Here is a 20,571-nt window from a genome sequence, read left to right on the forward strand (position 1 = left end):
ACGAGCGTGACGAGCCACAAATAGCCCAACATGGACGAATCAGAATCATTTGGTAAAATCCAAGGGTTAGGTAATTTAGAATTTATTGGTGCCAATAATTTAGTTATTTTTTTTACAATTTAATATTATTATAAAATGTGTGGTTTTACATATTTCAATGATAAATATTATCGAATCTTATTTATAACAATTTTAACCATTCATGCTTTATACAATTTAAATTTACCATTTTCCATTTATTGGCCGATTCACTGGCCAAACACAAAGCATTCAACCGAGGCGCCTGCACCTTGTAGCCTCGATTGAATGCATGCTATGTGTTTGACCAGATGTCTAAGGCTCAGGTCAAACGTCGAACTTCACATGAGCCGAACCTAATTCAAACAAGGCGGTCTTTTTTGATGTCATTAGGTTCGGCTTATGTGAAGTTCGACGTTTGACTAAGTGTTTTATGAACCGTACTTTGATAGCCAAAATTGTGCAATATCTTATATTAAATAAGTAAATAATAAGACGAATAAATATAAAAGAATTTACTACAAATATTACGAATTATTAAATAATTGTTGCCTTGATATAGACTCTTATCCTTTGGGCGTAATGCTTTTCCACTTCAAATCCTTTTAGAAGTGAAACTGTTGCTTCATTCCATTCCATGTGGTCATTCCCTTGAGTATAATTCCTTTGTTTTCAGATTAACTGGGCCCGGTTGTACGAAGGATGAATAGCGCTATCCAACGGATAAACCTTATCCAGTGAATAAATTTATTGGATAACCGCATCGACTTATCCATTGGATAAGGATTTTTCCATCGGATAGATCTATCCACCCTTCGTACAACTGGGCCCAGTTGATCTGAAAATGAAAGGAATTATACTCAAGGGAATGACACGTGGAGTTAATTGGAGCAACATTATGGTCAAAGTAAAGAGATCAAGTGAGAAGACTAACCTATTTACGATTTTGTGGGTGTCTTACTTTCATTATGAAGTACAGCTCGCCTTTGCTGTCTAGTGACTCGCAGTATTTCATTTTTAATTTCGTCTTCTGCTTTGGTGTAAGCATGCGTTCAATATTTAGTACAATTTTGGCCCACTGAAAAAAGAACACAACAGTATGTGAAAGATTTATCTGCAGTGAAACCAAACATGTAGAAACACTATAGAATCTGAGTTTGGAAGCTTTGAAATCAAAAACAAAACGTTGCTACTGGTGAAGATAAAGATGATGATGAAGTTGAGCATCATGATGATGATGATGCAATAAAACAATGATGAACGTGAATAATGATGAGGTCGACGACGACGATGATCATGAAAACGATGAAGATAGATAATGATGATGATGATGAAAACGATTAAGATAGATAATGATGATGATGATGAAGATGATGAAAACGATGAAGTTAGATAATCATGATGATGATGAAGATGATGAAAACGATGAAGATAGCGAATGATGATGAGGACAAAGACGATGATGTCAATTAGTGGTAATGGAGTTGGAATACTGTTAATTAGAAAATACAGTTTTTCCAAAGACACAATTTCTGAACACACACCTGTCGTGTCCATTCCTTCTCGGTCTCTGCTACCGCCAAGTAAGTGTTACCCATCATCGCGATAAGCATGTTAACGATCAATAAAGCTCCAAATACCATGAAAGTAAAAAACATGATCTACAAGTAAATGGAAAAACAACAGTTACTCGGTCCTCCATAGCCGGTTATACAGACGTAGTTTATTACTTAACCATACTTACCAGACCGATGATCTTGAAGGGTGAATTGGTTTCCATTAGCTGGCTGTGAAGATCCTGATAAATAATAAGAAACATTCAACCATTTTCTACCCAGCAACGATTAAAGGACTGAATCTAGTATTAGAGTAAGGGACATAGAGGATATCCAATTTTAAAATGAGATGCCACTTCTATTCTCCCATACTGATTTTGGTTCCTTTCCTGGGAAAGGGCGAGGCACACGTAGGTACAAAGCATACCCCCCTTCCTACCTAGATACGCCCCTGAGAGACGTTCCTTATTAAACTTACCCCAAATTCTCCAAGCGACATGACGATTAAACCAAGTCCTGATGAGAACCAACGAGAAAACAAGTTCTCCTTCACAGTTGAGTCTGAATACCCAAGCATGACCAAGAACATGGCTGGAAAGAAATGTGGATTGTGATTACAAGATAGTTTTATAATTTATACACACTGTTTTTTAAGTCAGGGCACAGCTCACTCATAGATGGACCCCTGAGACAACTTCTGGGCTAATCAAAGTCAGGGCGCGGCTCACCTTCTAATCGAATTAAAATTGGCATTTGCCAGAACTGAACACTTTTACTTACCCTGTGAAAATCCTATGACAAAAATCATATAAATGATAAAGAAAATGATGAAATCTCTTTTGAGCATCTGGTAAATCATCACCACATAGGGTCCAGTGAGAGAGAACCCCCTGAAAAACACACAAAACGTAACAATATTGATGGTTTTCACAGCCGCCATGTTGGATGAACTTAACAAAAGATTCTTCATTAGTGTCTTTTGTCATGTCATCCAACATGGCAGCCGTGTCTTTTGTTATTTCATTCTCTTGGAAATTTCATTCTCTTGGGAATGATTGAAAGCCAGCAATAGTTTACTTAGTTTTTGCCCATGGATGTCATTGATCAGTCAGTGTCATAATTAACGTTCCCCATTCATATGAAAAAACCCGCTCTTTTCTATTACATATGCAGTCACGTGGCAATAGTGTGACAGTTGGGTCGAGCACGCGCGATTTGGCGTGAAAATTCCCGCCAAAATCTAGAGGAGCCCAATCAATATAAGCCGTGAAAAGAACGAATTATCACGAAGGAATTTTCTGTTATCTTGTCCCAGCATGCCGTGAAAAATATAAAATTTCTCCAACATTTTCATTGACTTTTTAACTTTTCTTGTAAAAATCATACGTACATTGAAAACCTTAATTTTAGGGGGTGGGGAAGGCGTATATGCTCCCTACCTCCCCTCCCCTCCCTCCCTACTCCACTGTAGACACATACTTGCAAAACATCAAGGCATAAGGCCATGCCAAAACCAGAGAAATGACTGTAAAGTGATCTTCCAAGGCAACAAGGCACATGAAGCGTGATATCAGACAACACGGGACAATAGCACAGGACAAGGCAAACAGGCCTCGGATCGGGTTATTGACCTAATAAAGCAAATGACAAAGATAGATCAGTACAACCACAGGAAGATCAAGAAAATAAAAGAGTTAGAAGAAAATAAAATCCAGGACAATAACCTTCATAAAAATTTTCGTAGAAAGTGTAATGATAATAATTCAATAGGCCGATATGTTTTGCACGCACCTTTGTTTTGCCGTATATAATACGCCATTTGCAGGACATAATCACGGACTTCCTTTATTTAAATAACGTTTGCTGGATTACAAATGTCATATCAAAAACCTTTTGAAATTTTTTTTACATTATAAGATACTCTCTTACTCCGACGAAGGACTAGCGTCCGAAACGTCAGTAAGTTTTTTCATCTTTTCATGGTGCAAAATTTACCCTTTTATCATTACTGTTTCATTAGAAACATCGACGCAGTTCACACTAGTTTTTAGCTAGTTATCTCTTCTGACATGTTTGAAAAGAGCTTACAAGAAATAGCTGTGTCATCTTTCGTATCACTGTAAGTTCACATGGCATTACATGTAATACACATTCATTAAAAAAAAGAATACCACTGTTGGAAAGCAAAATATGGTGGCTTCTCTGCCAACAGTAATCTATTCTATGCTAACCATAAAATATTAGCTCCTATAAGTACTATATAAAGTAATATCAAATAATGTATTTACCAGGCCAAATACAACTGATTTGAATCCTTGCATCACCATTTCAAACACAAGGAGCACAAGAAATGATACTGCCCAAACAGTTGACAGGATTTCAAATGCTAAACGCACCTATAATCACAGAGACATTTTTTTGTAATTTTATCTAACGATCATAAAATACCAACAATATCCATACACATAACTGACATCAGCATGAAACAATATTGCATCAACATCATCACTAACAATCACAATCAACACCATCATCATTGTCAATAACATAAATGCTATCACTAACATCATGAGCATCGTCATTATCATCATCATCATGACCATCATCATCATGACCATCATCATCAACATCATCATCACCACCATCATCATCTTGATCAACATCATCACCATCATCATCACCATCATCATCATCATGATCAACATCATCACCATCATCCTCAATCAACATCATCACCATCATCATCAATCAACATCATCATCACCATCATCATCATCACCTTCATCAACTTCAACACCCTTTATCAATACCATCCTCATCCTCATGTATCAGCACAATCATAAACATCATCATCAATATCAACAACATCATCATCATCATCATCATCATCATCATCATCATCAATATCACCATCAACAACATCATCATTTTCACCATCAACTTCAACACCCTTATTGTTGGTTAAAGTTCCTAATGAACTAGTACTTGTTAATTGCTACCAATAATCACCATGATGAGTAAGCAATGGTGCAGCTCAACAGGGTTGAACTGAAACCCTCTCTGGCAGCCACTATTCAGTCCATGTATGACCACAGAGCACAGCTTTAACCAGTTTGAATTAGTAAGGGTTGGTTTGAGAATAGGGAGAAAAAAGAACAATCTTTTTTTTTTACCCTTTGATTTGTTGATTCATAGAGAAAATCCTTAATTAGGTAGCAAGGGTCACATTGCTCCCCAGTGGATGTTCCATTAGTTGCAATGATGCTTGAAGAAAGGTTGACATGAGTTGCATTCACAGTATCTTTGCAGTTTGGATGCTGTGAAAAAATGCATATCACGTATCAATATAAAAAATATACTCAAAGATTACTCTTAGATATTACAGCCAAGACGCTCAAACCATGAATACTTTGAATTATACCAACCTGAGGCTTTAGAGCCAGTGCGACACCAATAAATATCAAATAAACAATGTATAACAGAAGCAGCTGGAAGAATCTGAAAACATAAAACCATCAAATAAATGTGCGTCAAAGAAGCGATATTGAAGACCATATTGCTTACTATCAATTACATGACTTTTTGGAGTTGACTAGGGGACAAACAAGCGGTTGACTGAAGGGCAACTAGTGGATGTTAAGTCAAGACATGTCAAAATAAGTCCTCAAAATATTGTATTTGACTATTTCTACAAGATGAAACCAGAAAACGAGAGATCAAAACAACCTCCAAGATTCTACAAGCCATTAAGAACGCAGCTATTACTGGAAGTGATGTCTATTGATAGCAACATATAGGCTTCATACAGGGACCCTTTACAACTGTGTCATTACCTAAATCTACAGCCCTTGTGCCATTTGAGATCCAAAATCTTATGAATTATTCCATCGATCAGCTCCAGATGTTCTCGAGAATCCTGTTTTAAAAAAAGATATTCTTCTTTTCATTCATTTAATTCCCATTTTTGGATGCTTTTTCCCATGCATAGATGGGTTTCATGTTGTAGATTTCCAAGAGGGATCAACCATGCAAAGAAAAATGATCTCCTATAATCATTATTTATCTTAGATCAATGTTTCAGCTTACTTCATGAATAATGATGTTGAGTGCTGATGCTTCTAAAATGTGTCCCTGGGAATCGGTCTGAAAGAAACATTTACATTACAATATATAATTTATCAATAATATTTGTCAATAAAAGATTATTCTAAATTATTACAGATTAAATGAAAGATGTAAGTAAGTAAAAAAGAGAAAGCAAGGAATGACTGAAGAGTTATCACCACCATCATCAGTTCCACTCTCGTCAGCATCAACAAGAGCATGAACACAATTATGATACCCACCACCAACATTATCATCATCATCATCAACAAAATCATCACCATCATCATCATGACCATCATCATCATCAACATCATCATCATCAACAACATCACCATCATCATCATCACCATCATCATCATCAGTGACATCATCATCATCAAAATCATCACCAATACTATCATTAGCATCCACATAAAACATTTATTATTATTATTTATTATTATTTATTATTAATACCGATAATAGAAAATCCTTACTGTGTCTAAATCTTTGAGGGAATATGCAGCACATGAGACACCCCCATATTCCCAGAACACTTTCGAACCTCTGTTAATGATGTGATGAAACATCTGAAACAATTTGAATAAGATAATGATAAGTTAATAGCATAAATTAATAAATTAATGGCATGAAAGCAACATAGCAACATGTCTATGGAAAAATGACTAAAACAGCCAAAATGAAATTTAGAAATAAGGTCTTGTCTAAATATGGGTGGATTTAGGAGTGGGAGTAAGCAGCTGCAGTTCCCCCCCCCCCCCCCCCCCACCACTGGTAAAAAAAGTACTCTTACCTCTTTCTTAGCAAGCTTAGCTGCCAACGTCAAAGGAGTCAGACCTTGAACATTTTTGACATCTGATTTCGCCTCATTGCAACCACAATCACACCAGCACCCATAGTCCAGTATCAAGTCATACATGTCCTAGAGATGACAATAGCCAAGTTAAAAAAGAAAGATTTTTGCATACAAGTCATTGACAAAAGGAGAAGTTAAAATTACTCTTTCTTTTCCAACATCAAATTTTCCAAATATTAATATGCGCATTTGATAACTTTTTAATCAATATTTGCGCACTATAAATTAATGAATCATAAAATAATAGGAGTAACATACTGGTCTGTCGTGGATAACAACCAAATGAAGTGCAGTATTGCCATTGGTGTCCTGTTTATTGGGACAGGCTTTACGTTGTAGTAAGTACTTGACAGTATCTTCTTGACCAAGACAGGCTGCAAATGATAGCGGATATTCTCCCCAGTATGTGTGGCTAGAGATAGAAGAAAATTATCAAATGAAGAAAGTAATCAATGATTAATAAGCAGCCTGTGAATGATAATGGATGTGTGGATTTCTATGTGTGTTTGGAAGGGGGGGGAGTGGGACAGATGTGTGTGTATGGGAGGATAAGAGATGGGTGGGTGGTTGGATGTGGGTGTGGGTGAGTGTGTGCATGCGTGCATGTGGGAGGATAATAGATGGGTGGATGGTTGGATGTGGGTGTGTGTGTGTGTGGGTGTGTGTGCATGCATGTGGGAGGATAATAGATGGGTGGATGACTAACTAATGAATGGAAGGAGAGAGATGAAGAGAAGGTTGATTGGGTGAATGGATGGATGAATAGATAAAAAAGTGGATGGGCACATAAACAAATGGGTTTCGGGTGGATGGATGTTTTGGTAGTTGATGAATGGGTGGATAGGATGGATGAGAGGGTGAATAGATGGCCAGGTGGGTGGATGGATGGATGTTTGGGTGGCTGATGCACAGGTGGATAGGATGGATGAGTGGATGAATATATGGCCAGGTAGGTGGATGGATGGATGTTTGGGTGGCTGATAGATGAATGGAATAAGATGAAATTGAATGTATGGGTGGACGAGTAGATATAGATTTACCTTTTATAATTTGTTTCTGCCTTTAACTCAACAGCTTCTTTAGATTCTTCATCTTCTCTGGAATCTCTCTGGTCTTCAGGGCAGAAGAAGGCCCCATAAGCTCTTTCGTGGATATTTATCCCTTTCTTACACAAGAAATGAACCATTTCCAGATTTTCATTAACTATTGCCATGTGAAGGCAATTTTCACCTGGTCAAACAGAATACAAAAGGAAAGTGGACACATGAAAAACTGATCAACTAGTCATCCTATAATGTCGTTAACACTGTTTTCATTGACTTCCTGATCAAGACAACATCTGCAACAGGGAAATCAAGCAATATTATTGACTTCTATCAATGAAATAAATGGTTAAAAAAGGTACTTGGGAATGATTTACTTGATTGATGGTAATCTATTGTTGATTCTCTTATTACATTACTGTTGTATCAATCAGGACACAGCAATGGCAACAGTGGTTATGACACCATGAAGAGAACATGGCTGGTAATGGAAAGCAGAAATCAGGAAGATCTACAAAGATATATATGTATATATTTGCGACCTCAGAGTCTCTATTAACAACGTTAATAATGCATAACAGGAATGCCCATATTTAAGGAATATAAAACAAGCACACATGTCTCTGTACTGTGATATGAACATGCTGAAAGCTGTAGAGAAGCAAGCTTAGGAACATGAGACATAGCCGAGTGCTCGTCAGCTCCCAAGGTGTTTATATCACAGTACAGTGACATAGGCAGCCATGTTGCTTTTGTGCGAGCATGTCTCTGTCTTCTGATATAAACAGGGTGGCAAGCAATCAGTACGCACATTATCTATTCTAAATATTTTATAAATATCTATATGTTACTATACCGTAGTATTCATCACTGATGTAAATATCATTGATAAGGTGTGGGTACACAGACAGAAGCTTCTTGGCAAGATCATAATGCACTTTGGTAGCATTCAAAAAACACAGATGCAGAAGTGATTCTCCCACTGCACCCAGATGATTAAGATGCCAGCACATCTGGCGATACTCATGACAGCCATTGAAATCTAGAAAAGAATAGTAATTCATGAGTGTAGGAGTATATATATATATCGAGCAAAACTGCTCTGAAGTGAGTCTGGAATCAGTGAGATGTGAGCCAGTCACCCTTGCGTGTGTGATTAGGAGAGCAAGGGGGAGTGGCGTAGCAAGTAGGCGAGAGAAGGTGACTACTCCCCCTCTCCCCCCTTAAAAAAGTTTTACTAAACCTATGAAGATGATGGGAAACTTGAAGAATGAAACGTGTACATGCGAGTGACATGGCAGGAAAATGGTACATATTTGCTCCTTCTATGACCGAGACCTGGCTATCCCCCTGGGGAGGGGGGAGGGAAGCATTGAATTAAATATAGAGAGACCCAAATAGGACTTTCATTCATCTCTACACTACCCAGTCTAAAGCACCATAACAGATAAAGCAAACTGCAGCTAGCTGGTGCTGTATGAACTACACAATGCATCAGCGAATATTATAAATCAATAAATTTGTTTAAAAACTTAAATAAAGAAACTTATAGCCACTAAACACTAAACATAAGAAATTCGACAGCAAGTAAATGAATATGACTGTAAAGCTTAAACCATTAAATACATAAAACAATTAACAATACAATGAATAAACGACGACAAATATTGCCATCTTCCAAGCACTAATGAGGCGAAACGGAATGTGAACTTACAAAATATTTACCTCGTAGAGTTTCCAGAGTAAAACTGTCGTTGATAAGACCAACTTGACTAGTATTTTTTACCCGAATTGGTTTCCATCCACACAGTTTCCAACTTCGTTGAATATTTTTCGGGTTGGAACTAGAAGCTTGTTGCCTTGATCCTTGTCGAATAGTGACGATATCAGCCACTGGAACCAGCTTTGCATTCCCATCGTTGTACAGGAATCTACGGAGCTCATTTTGAATGATATTATTGACCTCAGTATAGTCTTTCGTGGTTTGTGCTCGTCGAAATGCAGTGACTAGTTTACCACCGCCTTTGAGGTCGACGTAGCGGTACAACTCATGGAAGGCATTCTCTGCTTGTTTGATGACATCTTGACCCGCTCTTATCGATTCATCCGTAGAATTTCTATTTCCCATTACAGCGTTTAAATGACAGATTTAAAGCTTGTAAGTTTAGCCACACAAATGTTTAAGTCAAAACTACGTGTTAAAATTCCACGAGAAAAATATTCTTTTTCTTCTTCTCCTTCTTCCTCGACTTTCAAAAACTCCACTCGACTTCTATTATGGTGGACTTCCTGTGGTAGGAAACTTCGTTGTCATAGAAACCCACAATACACAGGGAACCCGGGGAAACTTATTGGAATCATTCCCAAGAGAATGTAACTACAAAAGACATGGCTGCCATGTTGGAGGATATAACAAAAGAGACTAATGACGAATCTTTTGTTAAATTCCTCCAACATGGCAGCCGTGAAAACCATCAATATTTGAATTACTTATCAAAAATTAATATCCAACAATAAATCGAGAAAAATAACTATAAAAATTGTTACATGAAATTTTTACATCACATTATGCATCACATAAATAATAACTTTATCTATATAGCGCACATATCCTGTGCTCATGGCGCTTTACAATCTTAAAAATAAAGATAACATATACTTATCATTTCCTACTATTGCATAATAAAATACATTTTGCTATTTACATGCACAATATTCAAGATTATCACAACTTTTATAGAAGGCAAAACTCCATAGATATGAATGGAAGCATTTAGAAACATATTTTTTATGTGTAGTGGGTATAACTACAAAATACCCAGCAATTCATATGTAAATATTTACAGTATAATAACAATGACTTTTATTTTTATATTGGTTATTTTGCAAAGAGTTCTAAAAACTGCATATCATTTGTGGGGTATTCTATAGTTAACTCCGATGAAGGAATAGCGTTACAAACGTCAGTTTTTTCATCTTTTCAAGGAGTAAAATTTAGTTTTTAGCTAGTTGTCTCTTCTTTTTATGAACTACTTATTCTCAATAAGCACAGCCTGGCAGCAGCACAATGTCTAAGAAAACATATAAGTACTTCCACCTATAAATACAATTTTAATACATATGTACTACCCATCCATTATTGTAATATTACAATACGACACTGGACCCAAAATATGACCACATTGAATTTGTATACTTCTATGAAGGCTTACTGTACAACAGCCAGTGCATAAAAGTATGTGAATACATTATCGTTGGTCAAACTTCTGCACCTCACTCAGCCTGTAACTTGTGTCTAATATTGTACAAAAATACTTTAAATGCTATTATTCTTCATTATGTGTGAGTACGTAAGCTAAAAATGCATAGTTGTGATATCACTTGGTGTACCACTTTGACATGGATTTTCTAATCAATGCACAGAAAATTCTCAAAATATATACATGTATTGATACCAATAATGCCTGAGTGCTATGTTTTATGCTTTTCACAATGGATAAGCCGAATGCAAGAGCGAATACAAATATAAGTTGAAATAGAGAAGACCTCTCTCTGATTCATACTGGCTTGGGATTGCATTGGATATTGTTAGAGTATGAGCATTGTTAAATAGGTAACAGGGTCGAAAGAAAGATAACACCCATGAAAAGTGTGAAATTGATGAAAGGCGTAAGAAAACTCCACAATGGCCATAAAGCATATGTACAACTGTAATAAAAGAAAAATCAAGCAATATATTAGTGTACAGAGGCTTTAATACAACAGCTACAGTTTTAAATAATCATTAATTTTTAATAATTATTATCAAATTTGTCACACATCTTTTGTTTTGTTTTGCCCCCTGGGCTACCATTATGCATTACAATTCAAGATGGCCACTGCATTGTCCAAGTAGAAGATCACTTTAGGCACTTGCAAGTCTCTTAGCCAGAAAATTATATGATTTTATTGTGAGCAAAGAAATTGTGAAGGATTTTTAAGATGTATAAATGCATTTCCAACTTACCAGATAAATCCAACAATGAAGGAAGCTGTTGCAACAGGGATAAGAACAGGGTTTTGCTCATCCCAGTCATTTATCTTCTTAATATAACTGCACCAAATGATTAGATAAGCACCAATAAGGATATTGAGGCCAATTAAACACCCTCCTATCAATAGCCAGGTCCTGAAAAACAATATTTGTGTAAAGAGGGTTGTTTAATCAAACAATCTTTCATTCAGTCTGTCAGTCCACAGGGTATGACAAACAGACAGACAGTCATTTGCCATTTCATTTTATTTTACCTGTGAATGCGTGGATCAATCCTAATAGCCATATAAAAGTCTGTATAGTAGAATACACACATTGAAGCCACCATCCAGAAGATTGAATGACCATTAACACGGTATCTTCTCTGTTGTGGATCATGACTTTCCAAGATTTCTTTCCCTTCGCTTTGAATTTGTCCTGGAATAATTATCATTGAAAGACTCGTATAAACATGAAAAAAAAATTTAAAAAATTAGTTAATGACTAATAATTTTACAAACCATCTAAGTGAGGGTCGTATTTTCCTTTTCTGTGCTTCAAAAATGCAGCGTAAAGATTTAATTGTGATTTGAGATTTGAAGACGCCATTTTGGATTTTAAGGGTATAGTCGAGCAGAGACTGAGGAAGAGCAATAGCCCAGGACTCTTCGCCTCCTCTTTACCACAGGAACCCCAAAGAGAGACCCAAAGCAAACTAAATCGCTGGAACCTATACTTTTTGTAGTTTCTCCGGTGTCCCCCCGATTAGTGTATTACTTGTGATATGCTAGAAGACTGACACTGCGTTAATAAAGTTTATGTATGCATGTATATCCGGCCATGAATGCCGTTATACGCCTGGCATGGGTAACCCTCCCTGGCGTCTGGCCACACCCTATGTATACATATACTTCATGCAGGCAATAGTTTAACCAAACGATATTTTGAGTCTTAAAAAACGTTTATTTTCTCATTTGTGGATGAATGCTCAAAGAATAACAAAATTCAACATCAACCAAGAGAGCATAAATAAGAGAGGGAATTCTCATTGTTGCGCGCGCGCTCTTTCCGTTTCGTTTTTAGTGATTATTATAAACGGAAAGATCGCACGCGCGCAAGTTGATGACACACGGGAGTAGGGTAAGGCGAAATTTAAACTGCATCCGGTTACAAAAAATAGCCCAACCTGGATTTACATGGCGCACGCCACAATAAGAAGTTTCCCTCTCTTATTTATGCTCTCTTGCATCAACCGATTAGAGCTATCAGGGGCGGATCTAGGAATTTGTTAGGAGGGTGTCCCAAAGAAAGAAATGTATAAAGAGATATTATGCAGATATTATTCTGGATCCGCCACTGGTAATAGTAAAATATTCTTCCAAATATGAGAATATTGTTCATTAAATGAGAGGCTGGCTTCATGAAGTTCTTACACTTTTCTCTACGGTGGCCAAAAATGCGAGGCTATGCAAGGACAACAATCCAATACATAACTCCAGCACCAGCAAACTATGGTTACTGCATGAGAAAGGGCTATGTAAGTTACCGTCGAACCAATCAAAAGTCAAGAAAAAAACTTGATTGATTATGAAAGCCATTCGAGTGTTGAATGCTATGATTACCACTCATTTTGATCTGTCCAGCCTCAATTCTTGGCTTTCACGTGACGTCATAAAAAAAAATTGTCCAAAGTATTCATTCCACATAACTGTTTGTTGAATATTTTGTTTATGTAGATATAGCAAATATATAATTTCTGGGATTTTCATACAATGGATACGGATGAATATTTCATGATCATAAAATCACTGCCATATTTGTTTTTAGATGTACTCTGATATAAAGACGCTGGGAGCTGTAGAGCGAGAAGCAAGCTTAGGAACATGAGGCGTAGCCAAGTGTTTCTCTTGCTTCTCGAGTGCTCTACAGTTCCCAGAGTGTTTATATTACCGTAAAGAGACATAAGCAGGCGTTTTTTATTTCTTTTATAAAATATCTTAGGACGATTTTGCTCGAGCGTGTCCTCTGATATAAACATGGTAGCCAGCCAATCAGCGCGCCCGTTATATTTCAAATATTTTATAATGTAAAATAATTACACGATAATCTATTTATCTTGAACTTTGAATTTCGCAATCAGATTTATATTAACTATCCCAAATTAATTTGTAGTCCGTACAAAGTTTCAAATAGTATGGTATAAGGCTGCGCTCATAATGTATGGCAGAGGGGGGGGTGAGGTAAAAATTTGAAATGTCCCAAATAATTCTTAACGCCCCCCATGCAAAAAAATATGATCCCCCCTAAGCAAGGCTTGTAGCTTCTTCAAAAATTTTGCATCCCCCCCATTTTTCTGATAAAAATTTGTCCATCCCCCCTTTTTCCTACCAAAAATTTACCGATCCCCTCTCAATTTCAAGTGCCCCCCTCTGCCATACACTATGAACGCAGCCTAATCGATTTTTCTTGAATATGTCTGGTTGAGAAATTTTTGAACAGAGGTATGAATGAAATCGAATATAATTCCTTAATTCTGATTGGCTCATAAAGTGATTTGTAATATACAGGAGCAGGACAGGTTTTTTTTTTAGAATAGTGGGTGCATCATTCATGATCGGGACAAACCACCCATCTGGGGGGTGGAGTGGGTGAGCACCCCCTGACATGCAAATAACTTTGAAAAAGAAGAATCTTAAAAAATCATCCATTTTCTAACGAAACACTATGTATTAGAAATTGTAGCGGTCCCTTCCAGTAGAGTTTCACCATGTGTTACCGTTTGTTATTGTTATTAAGTTTATCATAACAAATGCAGAATTTCCTAAGTTCCGGTAAAGTATCCACAATGCAATGCGGGTTATCACTGTAAACACTTGTCCTACTTATATGCGGGTTTACGACAACTCGACCGTTTTTACGAACTGTAACTGTAGCTTCGAAAGTGCCTTTCAGAGGAGAGGTTTCTAGAACAATCTGGAGTCTTCTACCACTAGGGACCTTATGACGACGCATTCGGCCATTTTTGATCGGACTGAGCAAGTATTCAGATCCCGTTTTTTCTGATTCGAGTTCTGCAGCGTAGACAACTCTAGTTAATTCCAGCGGTGAGCACTGAGAAAAAGACAAGTCTCTTTTGGAAATGTTGTCATTAATTTTCTGCACGACAGATTTAGCAGAGGCAAGTACTTCATCTGCTTTCACTGAGATGGGATGCCATTTGAGACACGGGCACCAATGGTAATCGATACCTAATAAGTAATTACAGAACTGGTCGTTATTCAGAGTGAGGATGGTTAATAAAGTTCACTCAAAAGGTAGAAATAAGCGCAGAAAGTTTCTTAACCAGCAATATGCCAACACAAGTAAATTGCATTGGCTAAGGTCATCATATGTTGGAACTTTGTCAGGAGTGCGAAAATACCTTCCCACCAAATAATTTAGTGCGCACAACTTTGCGGAAGGAGCGCGCAAACATAGTACTTATCAATGGCCTGAATAAATTCATGCAAGTTAAAAATTACCGCGGTTCAGCTTTCAGCCGCGACAAGTTTTGTCCTCTTACCTGCTTTTGCGCATGGTCGAAGCTTGTCAATTTTAGAAAAGAGACTTTGAGTCATTTGTCCAGGATCTTCTTTCGGAAAAGATAGAAAATGACGTAATGTTGCATGGACGTCAAAAGGACTAGTGACTAAATGTTGGTTATTTTTCATATTGTCAGCCATATCTGGGTACTTCTTTTCAAACCATTCTGGAAGTACGATAGAGAGCCATGGTAGTCGTTCCTCCAGGCTACCTTGCATGGAGTTTCGAAGGGGGCCTATACGAGTGCCATGGTCACCTGACGGAAAAGAAAAAAAAAATTAACGAACCTTTGTCAACGAATGGTAGAAAAGAAAAATTTGGATGCTTGAGGCATCGAACAACGAAACTATAATTGTGCGCGCACAGAATAGACAACTCAAACAAAAAATCTTCATCTCAAGATACGCCCAAAGCCGAAAAGGTCTATTTTAGGTTGACATTGGTGTCAGAGCAGGTCTAGCTATTACAAATGAGGAAAAGCAATATTAGCTTACGTGAATTTTTTTTCTTTTAACCTTACTGTTATTAAAGATTGTTTGTTGAAATCTGAAGGCCTCGATATACACTACGAATATTGCGCGTACGGCAGGCAATAGTGAATTTGCAAAGTGTGTCCAAGTCTGCAGCTCAGTGCTGTGCGCAAAGAGTAGTAGTTGCAGAAGTAGACTCAATATCTAGTTTCACAGCGTTGCAAACAATAAATTTTATCGTTTGGGTCGAGATAACCAGTTTGTACCTGGCAAACACGTGATGTGATGCTCTCAGCCAATAAAATTTGTTTATTTGTTTATTTGATTATGTGCCGAGTGTGTGATATGTTGCGCAGGACGTTGACCGATGCTGTCAGTCCGCGGGACGTTATCGAACGGCTGTTTTACATCCCATAAGGCCGTGGTCATAAACACTATAATAAACATGCATGGAAAATCTAATGCAGTACATGATTTAAACTTACTTAGAAGAATGAGTACGGTGTTATTACGTATCTTTTCATAGCGCTTCAAATATTCCACGATGTCGTTGTCTGCATAGCTGAGTTGCTCTGGGATGCCGTGTGAGAGGTACGACATGAAGGCGAATCCAAACTTTGGTGTGGTGGGGTAGGCATTATACATACTAAACAAGTAATCGAGTGTTATGTTGTGAAGAGGCTCAGAGCCAAGGCAGGCCAGATTATTGTGAGGAAACTTCTTCTTTCGCTTCATTTTTCGAAGGATATGATCTTCCAAAGCCAACCAGAAAGGCCTCATGTAATGGTCCGCTGGAGGCTTGTTAAAACCCTTTAAACGAATATTAAACGTAGCTATTCGTTGGTCATCTTCAGCGTAAAGAGATACATATCCGTGTTTTTCGTAATCCTTCATTATCCATGGCCAAACATCCAAATAATTTGTTCTCTTCGATCCTCCTTGTTCATTTTTTTGTAACTCGCCCACAAATTTTCCAGTTAATAATGCTGTAAGAATAGGCGTCGTACCATCTCCCACCACAGAATATCCCTTAAATATATAAGCTTTCAGTTTATTCTGAAGATAGACAGCCGTTCTTGGAAGTTTTCGTTGAAACATTGCATGAGACGTAGAATCAAAGCCAAATATCAGAATATTTAGAGGAAGTCCTGCAGGATTTTTTTTCAAGAGCTCCTTTGACCTTTGCAAAACGTTTTCCTTTGGAACAACTCGCGCAAAAAACTGATTTTGATTTTCTAGCTCTTTCTTGAGCTCATAGTTCACATTTATGAAGTCTCCAGTCATTTTTCTGTATTTTTTGTCTGCTTTCTTTTGAAATGGTAACACTTCATCACTGGTATCATATGAATCATCATCATTATTTGGTCTACTAATGTATCTTAATTCGACTGTTCTTAAATTGATTGCAGACCTATATTCTTTCTTTCTTAACACTAAGTTTCCCCTACTGCTGATGGTAAAGTGTAAGTCTGGTCCTTGGCAGTTAGCATTTCTTCCTAAGTCTTGAATAAGATGGCTGACAGACACTTCAAAAGGGTCCAAGTTGGGTAGTGTACATGTACTACCATTGGATATGTTCCTAATGCCCCTCACTGGATTTGGAATCAGAAGCACATTTTCTATTCTGAAATTCAACAAAAAACAATCGTTATTGACCTGGCTTATGAGGGTTGCCCATAGCCAAAGGCATTTTCTGAATTTAACAACCAAAATGCATTGTGGCCAAGCTTGGTTGAAACAATACCATGCAGAGGGGGTACAGTAGATCTTGGAATCTGAGAAATGGGGGGCCACAAAAATTTGGTGTTAGATGAATCTAACCACTGAGTACACAAAACTTACGAGAGGGGGTTGCGGGCATGGTACCAAAAAAGTATTGTAAAATATGGTTTCCAGGAATGTTTTTTCCTGCATTCTGGAAATATCTTGGATTAAAAAAGGTAAAAAATGAACCCCAAACTAAAAGGGGGGGCACCCATGATGCATAAAGAGCTAAAGATTTTTCTACCCAAGCTAGACCACAATGCACTGTTTGCTACATCTCAGAAAAGGAGTTTTGCTGGCTAAAAAGGCTTGTGATCCTTGCATTTGAAAAAAATGAAATCAAGGAAAAAGAGGAATGTATAGAGTTCTCTGTTTTGCTTCAACATTTCTTTTTCTATCTTAATTCAATTGCAGGCTTTATTCTGGATAACCTAAAATTTAGGTATATAAAGTTGTCCCATTCTCCCACCCACCCTCCCCTCCCCTCCTGAGGAAGTTAGAGGAAGGGTAGAGTTCCAGGTAATCCCATAAGGGGATTGGCTGAAGTATGCAATCTTGATAATATTGAGCCCTAAACCTAATGCCTTAAAGTAAAACAAAGGAGTCATTCTCAAGAAAAAAATATATCATATACCCCCTGTATGCAATGCTAAATCTGGCCCTTTTTGATGACAATTTAAATTTTTACATACAAAATAGCAATATTATAAATGAAATAATTGAAATATTTTTTCCTTGCTATAGATAAATAAATACTCTGAGTTGGTGGAGAGAATATAATTCATGTACAATATATAATTATTACCCCATGCAAGTGCCAACTTCCTTTACTATGTAAATTAATCCCCAAAAATGCTCATATATGTAATGAATTCAAACAGTGAATGCATAATTTGTAGCTTAATATGGTGGTCCAATTATTTATTTAACCATGAATTCACATCCACATTGATTTATTTATTTAATTTTCTATGAACAGCATGAGCTTTGCCCTCAAATCCACCCTCAATCTTCCTAAAAATTTTATCCTAACCCTATTTTCTATGCATGGATGCTTTTCCAGACACATCTCCTACAGATAATCCCATCTTCATAACAGCTAGATCCTCTTATTCTTCTTAATGAAATTTGCCCCAAGAAACCCCTGCCCACCACAAGAAACATTGGATTATATTTCATATTACATATAAATAATGACACATTTCATATTTTTTTGAATGTTAAAACACATTTCATATTTTTTTAAATGTTAAAACATTTAATTCAGTTTGTAACACCAAAGAGAATCCTTGCCAGATTGAAGAGATGCGAATAAAAATTTTCTGCTTTATGTTTTGTCATCAAATTCCATCTCAACATGCTTCATAGTGACTATAGCTTCATGACTTTTGAATTCATCTATCTTGTGTTTTTTCTGTTTTTCCACTTTTGACTAGAGCAATTATACTAAAATAAGTAATAATGCATACTGGTATGCATGTTGCATGCTTGCCTGTTAGTTTGACACTCAACTGGTTTTCCATCAATCAATTTTATGCAATAATAAGTTTTTGTAAAACAAAATTGATTTGAATATTTTTTAAATTTCAGAGCTAGCACATATAAAGTATAAAGACTAAAGAAGTCAAATTTAATGCTAACAAGAACTTACTTGTAGTTCCAAATTATTAGTTTATTGTCTGATTCAATTGTCACTTATGTTCATGAATCTTGAATTAGTGCAGCCTCTCAACAATTATATCCAATTATTTTCCACAAACGGCCAATAATCTTTTAACATCTACAATACTTCCTAATCAATTAGCCTCTGAAAATCCTCAACAGTCATGTTAAGGTTAAGAGTTACTCTATGAATCCTTTACTCTATAGCCCTTTAAATTAGTTACAAATGGTGTAAAAGTCTATTTTGGAATTTAGAGGTGTTTTCACTATGAATTGGTTATCAAAACACATTCACATAGTAAGTTTGAGAAAAGTTTGGTATATATAATCAATAACTTCAGAGTCTCATATTAAATATATTAACTAGTATACCAATGATAATAGTTTGTTAACCATTACCAGTAACAGATGAGTATCTTTCTGTCTAGCTTTGAACACAAATGTTGTCAGTTCGAACGTGAGGATTAAACAAATAACTGTCTGTTATCTACAGACAGCAGTAATCCTTAGATTATTAACAGAATACTATGAGAACGAAGTTAATTCTTTTAGATTACTATAGCTCAGGTTTAAGGAAAAATAAATCAGCATTTGGTTGGATTTTGTTTGACATAACAGGATGATGCTCGAGTAATTTAGATCTCGAATGATAGAACTGTAGAAGCACGCGATAATTTTGCTTATCATTACCATCAAGATAGCCTCGTGAACAAGCCATTTTAATGTTCATTTGTAAACCATTACACTATAACGAGTCATACAATGACTGAAAATAGCCAATAAATGAAATATTTTGATCCTAAATATTTGGCAGTTCGATTAAAACACATTCTGAGTGATCGAACAGGCTGTGTTTATTCTATAATCTTAGGGCCTAAATGATCATGGCGGATATACATTCTTAATAAATATAGTAAACAAATGCACAGTAGTTACCTTTCTAGTGTAAGATCTTCAAGATCGTCGTATTCTTGTCGATCTTGCCCCTGTGATTTTTTACACTTCGACGTCCAACATCTCTTACTTAACCACACTTCGTAGTCTATAAGAAACCATACTCCAAGAGCGACGCAGAATAGAAAAAGAAGAAAGAGCTTCTTTCGCCGCATTTTTGCACACAACATTCTAAATATCATGACCTGAGAAGTGTTCTATTTACGAAATACACTGCACATCGGAAAAAGGAGACATCTCCGCCCAGGTTTATCGTCATTTACGAAAGTGATCAAGCATTGGGCCACTGGATTCTTCGAGCCGGTGGCCATGACTCGGGAACCGCGATAACTAGAAACTCGTCAATCGCCACTGATTTACAAAGAGTTGATCCAGATAAATAAAAGATCTTTGACCGCAGTAAGAGAACGGAATGATGGAGGGATCATAATTTTAGAGACGAAATCTGATAAGTAAGAGAATAAAGATAAAAATGAGTGACTTAGGATCCCGTGCCCAAGAGAACCCGCCGTCTACCATATACCTGTTCAAATCCAAATCCGGTTTA

At 36.7% G+C, this 20,571-nt stretch overlaps 3 protein-coding genes across 3 annotated transcripts; all 3 read right to left on the reverse strand.

The window, feature by feature from the left end:
* Positions 1-66: 66 nt before the first annotated feature.
* LOC116298687 (transient receptor potential cation channel subfamily V member 5) lies at positions 67-9,862 on the reverse strand. The gene is made up of 17 exons (XM_031707217.2): positions 9,306-9,862; positions 8,437-8,622; positions 7,578-7,767; positions 6,796-6,949; positions 6,475-6,603; positions 6,158-6,250; positions 5,661-5,717; positions 5,408-5,490; positions 5,000-5,072; positions 4,748-4,891; positions 3,863-3,970; positions 3,054-3,205; positions 2,355-2,464; positions 2,053-2,165; positions 1,763-1,816; positions 1,563-1,679; positions 67-1,096 (listed from the first exon to the last, which is right to left on the reverse strand). The coding sequence occupies exons 1-17, from the start codon at positions 9,706-9,708 to the stop codon at positions 953-955; spliced, it is 2,310 nt and encodes a 769-aa protein (XP_031563077.2). The 5' UTR covers positions 9,709-9,862; the 3' UTR covers positions 67-952.
* A 236-nt stretch (positions 9,863-10,098) lies between these two features.
* Positions 10,099-12,208, reverse strand: LOC116298622 (transmembrane protein 128). Its single transcript, XM_031707141.2, has 4 exons — positions 12,114-12,208; positions 11,868-12,030; positions 11,587-11,748; positions 10,099-11,288 (listed from the first exon to the last, which is right to left on the reverse strand). Exons 1-4 carry the CDS (start codon positions 12,199-12,201, stop codon positions 11,186-11,188), a joined length of 516 nt encoding a protein of 171 aa, XP_031563001.2. The 5' UTR covers positions 12,202-12,208; the 3' UTR covers positions 10,099-11,185.
* Positions 12,209-13,301: 1,093 nt separating this feature from the next.
* On the reverse strand, positions 13,302-20,550 carry LOC116298679 (uncharacterized). The gene is made up of 4 exons (XM_031707206.2): positions 20,007-20,550; positions 16,130-17,268; positions 15,155-15,430; positions 13,302-14,840 (listed from the first exon to the last, which is right to left on the reverse strand). Exons 1-4 carry the CDS (start codon positions 20,204-20,206, stop codon positions 14,365-14,367), a joined length of 2,091 nt encoding a protein of 696 aa, XP_031563066.1. The 5' UTR covers positions 20,207-20,550; the 3' UTR covers positions 13,302-14,364.
* Positions 20,551-20,571: the final 21 nt, after the last annotated feature.

Source organism: Actinia tenebrosa, unplaced genomic scaffold, assembly GCF_029948245.1.
Source record: "Actinia tenebrosa isolate PJP-AT-01 unplaced genomic scaffold, QUT_ActTen_1.0 PGA_scaffold12__29_contigs__length_12842862, whole genome shotgun sequence".
Taxonomy (NCBI): Eukaryota; Metazoa; Cnidaria; class Anthozoa; order Actiniaria; family Actiniidae; genus Actinia; species Actinia tenebrosa.